The following is a 10,007-nucleotide window of genomic DNA, read 5'->3' as shown; positions in this document are numbered from 1 at the left end:
CGTGCCTGTGCCAGGCTGCCAGCTCACGCCTGTGCCAGGCCGCCAGGTCGCGCCTAGGCCAAGCTGCCAGGCCACCAGGTCGGCGCCTTAGAGCTACAACTGCGCTACATCAGCCTCGTTAGTGACGTTGGTCACCCACTCCTACAAGAAGCTTCTAGGAGCTCGACCTACGGAGGCAGCACTACAAACTTTAGGTCACCAGCTCGCACGGGAGCCTCAGAAGGCTCGACCAGCAGGGGCATCCATGTAGTCTGTTGCCGCCTACTCCCGCGGAAGCCACGAAGAGCTCATCTTTGTAGAGGGTACCTCGCGAAGAGGACTGATGAGGCTTTATCTGAGTTGAAATAAAGTTGGTAGACTTGCTTAGTCTGTTGGCAATCAACTTCCTGCATAGTCTTTGAGTTCATAAAAAATGGAAACTAGAAAGTGAGGGCTTTTAGTTTCTAAAAGGTGAGAACTTAGTTTTCTAGAAGAGGAGGACTTAGCCTTTCGGAGGATGAGAACTTAGCTTTTTGTAGCATTTCCCACAGACAGCGCCAAATGAAGAATCGATTTTTGGTTGATGAACAATTTTTTGGCTAAGTACCTCGTCATTTGGTCTGCTTTCAAGTGGCCGATGACTCAGACCGAAGTGGAGAACTTTGGCTGTCGAGCTACCTATGAGGTGTCGGGCAGACCAGGTGCCGAGCTGCCTATGAGGTGCCGGGCTGACCAGGTGTCGAGCTGCTTGTGAGGTGTCGGGCTGACCAGGTGGTGAGCTGCATATGAGGTGTTGGGCTGACCAGGTGACGAGCTGCATGTGAGGTGTTAGGCTGACCAGGTGCAGGGCTGCCTATGAGGTTTCGAGCTGACCAAGTGGCAAGCTGCCTGTGAGGCGCCGGGCTGACTAGGTGCAGGGCTGCCTATGAGGTGTCGAGCTTCCTGTGAGGTGCTGGGCTGACCAGGTGCCAAGCTGCTTGGTGGCGAGCTGAATTGATGAGCTTCGTTGCTCTTTAGAGACCTGCAAGGAACTAGATGTCAGAGGACCCGGGGTGGCTAACCCGGCAAGGTCGCTCCGATGCTTAAGTCTGAGAGTAAGAACTTGCTTACTTGCTTACTTGCTTGGCTAACCCGGCGAAGTCGCTCCGATCACAAAGTCTGAGAGCTAGAACTTGCTTACTTGCTTGCTTGCCCCCCCTATGCCATTGGGGTTGGTTCCTTTATATAGGCATTGTTTAGCGTGGGCTTCACGCACCATATCCGAGATTTCTGCGAGGTCGTCTAAGTGGTTCGAGATTCCTGAAGGTAACCACCATGCACGTTGACCACCCTCCAGATCGTTCGGCATGTGGGCCAACTTCCAAGGATCGTGGGAGTGTTAGGATATGCATGTCGAATTCGTCGGTGAGCACGTCTTACAAGTCGCCAAGTTGGCGCATGTGTCAGGTCGCCAGGTTGCGCCTGGGCCAGGCCGCCAGGTCGGTGCCTATGCTAGGCCGCTAGGTCGTGCCTGTGCCAAGCTATCAGGTCATGCCTGGGCCAGGCCGCCAGGTCGGTGCTTGTGTCGGGCCGCGTTTGTGCCACTAGGTGGGACACCATCAACTTGGCTAAGGCAAGTTGTTGCCAAAGTGGTTTCGGGTGTCACCTAGTTGTTCTGAGGTGCCATGTGTCACAACATCATTGAAGGGCCAAATCCGCCCTCATCATTACACCCTAATTTGGGATTGGTTTGTGTGCTTTTCATTTATAAAGAATTTCCATTGGATACTGAAAACATGATGTAGGCTTGACGCCTGGTTCTTGGTGTCTGGTTTAGGGTTTAGTCCAATCGGTCTTGACGTCTGGTTCTTGGGGAATGGAACTCCAATGGATTATGAGTTCTTCCATTCTCCGATGGGTATTCCACACAGAGAAGATAATGTGTTGGGGGTTCCAGAGAATGGAATAAGTGTGGAAGTCTGTTGTAGGACAATACCAGAGATAGAACTGTTTCTCTCTGTTTCCCTTCCCCTAGTTGAAGACATTAGTGTGGAGAATATAGGGATCATCACTAAGGTTGTCGAGAAATTTGAAGTCAATCTCATCATGGGGCGAGCTTGAGCTACATGTCTATCTTACCAAAGAGGTACTCGTGCTTGGATTGGAAGCCAAAGCCAGAGGCCTTGTCAAGGGACAGAGTGAGAAGCTCCCCATTGTTGAGTATCTTTTCTCAACCATTGCCCTGTGTGATGTCAAAGTCTTGGTAAAAATTACTAGCCGAAACAATAACAATAGATAAAGAGCTCAAAACCAGAAAACTAAATAGTGATTTTAAGAAAAACCCATGAGAAGGAAAAAAGGAAGAAGCCATAGGTAATTGTTGAGCAGAGATTAGAATAGTAGGACTGGAAGAATGAGGAACTGGTTACAAGTTCTGTGTGAAGTGCGATTGGTTTATGGTTAATGGCCTTTTATAGGTAGTTTACTGTAGAACAAATGAACAATTGTGAATTGTCCCTTCTCCCGCACTGATGCCTTTTTATAAATACAAGTTAATATTAAATAGGGTAAAAGACTTTAAACCTTTGTGCTGAGAAAAATTCAATTTTACCCTAATTCAAAACCACGCTCCAATCAAACCTAACATCTGCTCTCTCGTTTTGTTTTTTTTCTTTAGTTTAGTTGATTGAATTTTCTTTCTCATCTCTCATGTGTGCCTACATGCAAATTTATGGGAAAGGGAGAAAATTATGGGACCAATTTGGAGCAGTCCAATTCAATGTTTGGACCATCCAATATGTTCAAATTCATTTTGATTTAAATTGAGATATTAAGTTGTCTACTCCTAGGTTCAATAGATTTAGGTCTGACCTAGAATGTCTAGAATGGATTGGTATTTAGAGATATTAAGATATCTACTCCTAGGTTCCTTTAAATGGTTTCATTTCTGATACTACAATTTTTTATCCTATCCCTAATATTATTTACTTATATTGATTGTTGCAAATTTACAGGATTGATTATATTCATAAGGAATTTAGTGTGGGCTTTGTGACATCTAGGTTGCTTTGGAAAAGGATGTAAGTAACAACATTGTTTAATTTGTTTATTCTTTTGGGTATCTTTTCTAATATTGGAATGTCATCTGATGAGGGCGGATTTATCCCTCCAGTGACATTGTGACACCTGCCACCTCGTGAAAACTAGGTGCAGCCTCGTGACAACCAGGTAGATCACCACCATGCAGCCTAGCGCCTTACAGGCAGCTCGCCACCTAGACAGCTTGCCACTTACAAGCAGCTCGGCACCTGGCCACCATGCAGCACTTCATAGGCAGCTTGCCACCATGCAACACTTCACAAGCAGCTCGCAACAGGCGACTCGCCACAGGAAACTCGCCACAAGCAGCTCGCCACTTACAGGCAGCTCACTATCATATAGCCTGGCAACTTAGACAACTCGGCACTGCACAGGCAGCTCGCCACCAAGTACCTCGCCACCAAGCAGCTCGCCACTTACGGGCAGCTCGCCTCCTAGTCAGACCAACCACCGCATGACAACCCCGAAGAGCTCACCACCGTACCCTGTGTTTTACAGGATTGTAACTTGTAACAGCTATATTAGCTCACCCACTCCCCGATTTAGGCGGAGATAGGCAACCTTACTGGTTGGTGGCTTTATCCCCACCTAACACGAAAGCAGGTTCCATCACAGCGGGAATCCAGGAACTGCTCCACCAAACCCACGAGGACTCCAGTATATAAAGGCCTCACCCCCCAGGGGCGAGGAGGAGATGGTGGTAACCCCTGCTCTCTAGCTCTCTCATTCTCTAATATCATTCTCAGCTCACTACTAAGGGCTAACTTAGCCATCAGAGTGACCTCGCCGAGTAAACACCCCTCTGTGTTCTCTGATTCAGTTCTTGCAGGTTCTTCAGTTCCCGTCGTTGCTGGTAGCAAGATCATCTCATGCAGGGAGGATGAGTTCCTCAGTTCCCGCCATCCACAAAGATGAGCAGATCATCTTCTGTAGGGAGCAGCCGGGTTGCACTACGCTAGGGAGCTCCACTTCATCCCCTGAGTCATCGGCCACTTGGGAGCAAATGAGATGATGAGGTACTTATCTAGGAAAAAAAATGATACGTGACCGGATTACGTTACATCAATTGGCGCCATCTGTGGGAACGCTACAAAAAGCTAAGTTCTCATTCTACAAAATCTAAGTTTTCATCCTACAAAAAGCTAAGCCCTCTTCTCCCAGAAAGCTAAGTCCTCACTTTTTCGAAACTGAATCTCTCGCTTTATAGTTTCCATTTTTTTATGAACTCAAAGAAACTGAAGCTCACTCATTACGAGGCGAATGCGGTGCAATGATAGCTTTAAGGCGCCCACCTGGCGGCCTACGCATGGCTTGGCCGCCTGGCAGCCTGGCACGTGCGTCGACCTGGTGTGACCTGGCACGGGTGCCGACCTGGCAGCCTGGCCAGGCGCGAACTGACAAACTGATAAAAGACTTCCTCATCACTTAAAACCCAGTCGCCTCTTCGACATGGGCAAGTAAGACCCAATCGCCTCTTCGGCATGGGCAAAGTGTAGGAGTGGACTACGAGTTGCTCCCAAAGCCTAAGGGCTACACTTCTGCTTAAGACCCAGTCACCTCTTCGGCAAAGGCACCTAAGACCCATTCGCCTCTTTAGCATGGGCAAAGTCAAGGAGAGTGGACTACGAGTCGCTCCTAGAGCCTAAGGGCTAAAGTACCGAACTGGCAGAGAGCTCGGCACCTGGTCAGCTCGGCACCTCATAGGCAGCTCGGCACCTGTTCAGCCCGGCACCTCACAGACAGCTCGGCACCTGGTCAGCTCGACACCTCACAGAGAGCTCGGCACCTCACAGGCTACTCGGCACCTGGTCAGCCCGGCACCTCACAGGCAGCTCGGCACCTGGTCAGCCTGGCACCTCACAAGCAGCACGACACCTAGTCAGCCCAGCACCTCACAATCAGCTCAATACTGCATAAGACCCATTCACCTCTTCGGCATGGGCAAAGTTCAAGAGTGGACTATGAGTCGCTCCCTGAAGCCTAAGGGCCACAACACTGCATAAGACCCATTCGCCTCTTCAGCATGGGCAAAGTTCAGGAGTGGACTACGAGTCACTCCCCGAAGCCTAAGGGCCACAATATTGCATAAGACCCATTCGCCTCTTCGGCATGGGCAAAGTTCAGGAGTGGACTACGAGTCGCTCCCCGAAGCCTAAGGGCCACAAAACTACATAAGACCCAGTCGCCTCTTTGGCATGGACAAAATCAACAAGAGTGGACTATAAGTCGCTCCCAGAACCTAAGGGCTAACTACCGAACTGGCAGAGACCTCAGCGCCTTACGGGCAGCTTGCTTCCAAGCAGCTCCCAGAGCCTAAGAAACTGAATCAGCACTTACGAGCTCATCGAATTACAGGCCAAAAGGAGCAATCTACTCCCTTCGCCGAGTTACTTTCAGCTCGGGAGTGGGGGGCAAATGATAAGGGCGGATTTGGCCCTCCAGTGACATTGTGACACTTGGCGCCTCGTGACAACTAGGTGCAGCCTCGTGACAACCAGGTAGCTCACCACAGGCAGCTCGCCACCATGCAGCCTAGCGCCTTACAGGCAGCTCGCCACCTAGATAGCTCGCCACTTACAGCCAGCTCGTCACTTACAGGCAGCTCGGCACCTGGCCACCATGTAGCACTTCACAGGCAGCTCACCACCATGCAGCACTTCACAGGAAGCTCGCCACCATGCAGCACTTCAGAGGCAACTTGCCACTAGGCAGCTCGCCACCATGCAGCACTTCACAGGCAGCTCGCCACTTACAAGCAGCTTGCCACTTACAGGCAGCTCGCCATAGGCAGCTCACCATCATATAGCCTGGCAACTTAGACAACTTGGCACTGCATAGGCAGTTCGCCACCAAGCAGCTTGCCACCAAGCAACTCGCCACTTACGGGTAGCTCGCCTCCTAGTCAGACCAACCACCGCATGACAACCCCAAGGAGCTCACCACCGTACCCCGCATTTTACGGGATTGTGACTTGTAATGGCTATATTAGCTCACCCACTCCCCAATTTAGGCAGAAATGGGCAACCTTACTGGTTGGTGGCTTTATCCCCACCTAACACGAAAGCATGTCCCATCATAGTGGGAATCTAGGAACTGCTCCACCAAGCCCACGAGGACTTCAGTATATAAAGGCCTCACCCCCAGGGGAGAGGAGGAGATGATGGTAACCCCTGCTCTCTAGCTCTCTCATTCTCTAATATCATTCTCAACTCACTACTAAGTGTTGACTTAGCCATTGGAGTGACCTCGCCGGGTAAGCACCCTCGGGTTCTCTGATTCAGTTCTTGCAGGTTCCTCAGCTCCCGTCATTGCTGGTAGCCAGATCATCTCATGCAGGAAGGATGAGTTCCTCAGTTCCCATCGTCTACAAAGATGAGCAGATCATCTCCTACAGGGAGCAGCCGGGTTGCACTACGCTAGGGAGCTCCACTTCAAACCCTGAGTCATCAGCCACTTGGGAGCAGATGAGATGACAAGGTACTTAGCCAGAAAAAAAAAAATGATACGTGACCAGATTACGTTACATCACCATGGAATGTGCTATTGACATGCTTTATATGATATTGGATATACACCATTGCCAATTAATCAAGTTGCCCTACTGTCTTGTGTGTTTGATCCAATTATATTTCTCCCTTGAGACAATGCACAAGACATTAGTTTTCTCCTGTAGAGCCCAAAATAGGATCATGAATGAGCTCCAATCTTCTGAACCCAAACATGTCCTAATGGTCTCTAACAACTACTTCAGCAACTGATCAGGTCCCCAACAGTCACAGCACTGGCACAAGTCTCTTAATGTAATCTAAAATACAAGAATGGCTATCTGGTTCCAAAGGACAAATCCAGTCGAACTGTTGAGGCCTTTTCTTCTGCAAGACCTTCAGTTTAGAAAGATAAGTTAGTTCCCAAAGGCTCTACACTGACCAATAAACAACTCCTGAGAACTGCATTTTGTTATTTGTCATAATCTGTGAGTATGGCAACCATCAACCTGACAGCTCAGAAAACTGACTAGTTCCACTTTCCAATTAGTTGCATTTCACCAATAACTAGAATTTCTAATTACAGTTGGAAAACTCAAATGACCTGATAAGTAACTCTGCTAAGTTATCCCCTGTACTCTCCCATTAGCCATGAGTTTTCCAACCTTATTTCCAACCATTTAGGCTTTGTTTGGTTTGAAGGAAAAAGTAGGGAAAGGAAGGGAAATGTAGGGAAACCCTCCCTTACAAACCTTGCATAGGTTTCCCTATGTTTCCCTACCTTTTCCTTCAAACCAAACATATTCTTAGAGTCCTGTCTCACTAAACTAGTAAAATCAATTAAAGGTTATCATAGAAAGAAATGGAGATGAGGAGGCTTGTACCAGAGAGAAATGGGAATTGATGGGATGGGAGAAGTTATTTCACTTTGGGCTATTTATAGGATCTGAATAGGAAGTGGGTCCAAATGTCCAATTCAAAGCAAAGAGAACCGCTGAAAAGTGAAAACCAGATTTAATTTAATTTATTGAAATCTTGATAAATTGTTCAGTAAGGAACAAGGCCTTCATTTTATCCATCCGTTCCAGAACTCACAAATTGATAATATGTGGAAAGTAAAACTGGAGAGTGGGTTTGGCCACAATCCACCTTCCCCACATTATCAGTTTGGCATTGCTACAAGAAATAGTTTGAACTTTGGAGAGGTTTCAAAGTTTTGACTTTATTAGGTCAATTGGGTAGTGGTCATGCAACAGCCCAGTACTGTTTTTCTTTGAAGGGTCATCAGTTGCTCTCTGCTAGTGTGCCATGAGACATGATGATGAGGAAGATGAAAATTGTTTGATTTCTATGTTTATTTCAGCACTACTTAAGCTAGGTAGCTCACTATTGGAGTAGACCAGTAACATGATTGAGCTAATCAAAATGGTGGGTTTGCAGCCGTGAACAACTGATGACCCTCTATTAAAACTTTAAAAGGTTGGTCTTACTCGTAACATTTGGGCCAATCTAGCTAATTCTTTCCCTTATTCTTAATCTTTATGGACTCTCTCTCTCTCTCGGGGTTGTACTTTCTATACTTTGTGGTCCTTTAGGTTGGATCATATTTGCAGTAGAAAAATTAAATAGACTTATATATCATAGGTTTTGTGTTTCACCTACCTTAATTTTTATGATTTGGTTTTGATTTGTGCTTTGGGTATGTATGTCTCAATTAATTTATATTACCCTGCTGAATGCACAAATTGTCCTGGTTTATAATATGGAAAATCTAAATCTTGGAATTACAGTCAATGCAAACCAAATTTTTGGTATCAGAACTTGGTTTATGAGTTAGGTTGTTCTTCATGTAGGCTATGATATCTGGTGTGTTTCAGAATTTTGTGTATGACTTGTTATAATCTATTTTGTGTTATTCTTTCTTGGTCTTACCTTTTGGGTTGTAACTGACATGGGTGGGTCTTACCTTAAATTCTTATGGATGCATATTAGGTCAATTTGTCACCATGATTCTATAACTAATTACTACATGATTTATGACTTCTATTAAATTTTAGTATGTTTTGTATTTGACTTTGACCCCCTACCCGGCCCCACCAAAATTAATAAAAGAATAGGGAAGTAACCACCTTGATGTTATGATTTCAGTTTATTGGTCAGTTATTTTTCTCATAGTCGAACCCAACAAAATAAGGTAGAAATATTAGTTATAAAACCACCAAGACGTGTTACTCACAGGAGTTAATATAACTACCAATTGCTTTGTTATTTGAATTGTTTTGGTCTTTAGTTAGTTAATATATTTAGTTGTAGAAAAACATTAAAACAGAAGAGCTGGTTACCCCTGTATACAATTTCAGGTTTTTGGTGATATGAATGGTTCACTTGTAAAATCTTTATGTTTTTAACTTACCCCTGTATACAATTGAAAGTCCAGTGCAGAACCATCAATCCCCATACTGACAGGCTGGTCAACAACAGCACAGAGAAGAGCACTTTCTTCTTCAGCTACATCTTCATAGCAATCTATAGTTACTATTTTTCTTTCCTCCTAATCAACAGAACAAATATAGATAAGACAGAGAACAAGTTCTATTGAAGCAGTGTTGTGGTAAAGAACTACTATGAATCACAGGAATTTGCCTTAAGCAGATGCATGTCCATTGGGAGCAACTTATTTCAGTGGAGGTGAGAACCAAAAGAGGTATTACAAATTTTGAGTATGAAATGGTTAGGAGAGCAGACCTTAGTAGTGTTACAGGTTCCATCAACTCCTGTGTAAGGATAATCTGATTCTGTATCAATCCCTCCATTGTTAATGACCCACTCAAAAGCATAATCCATGTAGGCCCCTTCACATCCATAATTGGTTGTATCACAATCTACAAGCTCTTGTTCCAAAGGCTGATAAGGTCTCCTGTGACTATGGCATTTATTCCTTCCTGTGACTGGCATTTACTTCAATCTCTAGTAGATCCGGACTCTTTTTCTGATAAGTCTGGTGCATGTGCACCATGGAATGGGATCTGCTCCTCACACATGGGTGCCTCACAGGCACATCCACTGTGCATTGGGAACACCTCCGGTGAATAATAACTTATAAGTACGGGAGATGTTCCCAATGCATGGTAGGATGTGTGCGATAAACCCAGAAGGTCGTTGCGCGCTCCTAAGAAAAATCCCAAGTTCCTGGATTGACTTGGTCAGCATCGGTTCAGCAAACGGCTAGCTATTTGTTGAAGTTCTGTTATTTGTTATGATTTGAATTTGTTAGCATTACTATGACTTTGTCAAGGTCAGTTAGCTAGTAATTAGGAATAAGTTGTTACATGGATTTTCTTTGAGTCTGTTTCCTAGAATCCAAGTCAGTAGCTAACATTTAGGAGTAAGTTGTTACAGGAACTAGTATTTATGTAACCACTCTAGCTGGAATGAGCAAGCTGAATTATTCTCTCTCAATTGGTC

The 10,007-nt window shown here is 45.7% G+C and overlaps 1 protein-coding gene and 1 pseudogene across 1 annotated transcript; both read right to left on the bottom strand.

Moving 5' to 3' along the window:
- Positions 1-1,685: 1,685 nt before the first annotated feature.
- LOC148803098 (xyloglucan endotransglucosylase/hydrolase 2 pseudogene) lies at positions 1,686-2,329 on the bottom strand (annotated as a pseudogene).
- A 6,501-nt stretch (positions 2,330-8,830) lies between these two features.
- On the bottom strand, positions 8,831-9,632 carry LOC148803097 (cysteine proteinase mucunain-like). Its single transcript, XM_088886794.1, has 2 exons — positions 9,288-9,632; positions 8,831-9,093 (listed from the first exon to the last, which is right to left on the bottom strand). Exons 1-2 carry the CDS (start codon positions 9,495-9,497, stop codon positions 8,947-8,949), a joined length of 357 nt encoding a protein of 118 aa, XP_088742920.1. The 5' UTR covers positions 9,498-9,632; the 3' UTR covers positions 8,831-8,946.
- Between the last annotated feature and the right edge of the window lie 375 nt (positions 9,633-10,007).

This window comes from Nelumbo nucifera, chromosome 1 (genome assembly GCF_055504915.1).
Source record: "Nelumbo nucifera cultivar China Antique chromosome 1, China Antique-T2T, whole genome shotgun sequence".
NCBI lineage: Eukaryota > Viridiplantae > Streptophyta > Magnoliopsida > Proteales > Nelumbonaceae > Nelumbo > Nelumbo nucifera.
The sequence above is the reverse complement of the archived record's forward strand: the minus strand, read 5'-3'. Positions and strand labels throughout refer to the sequence as shown.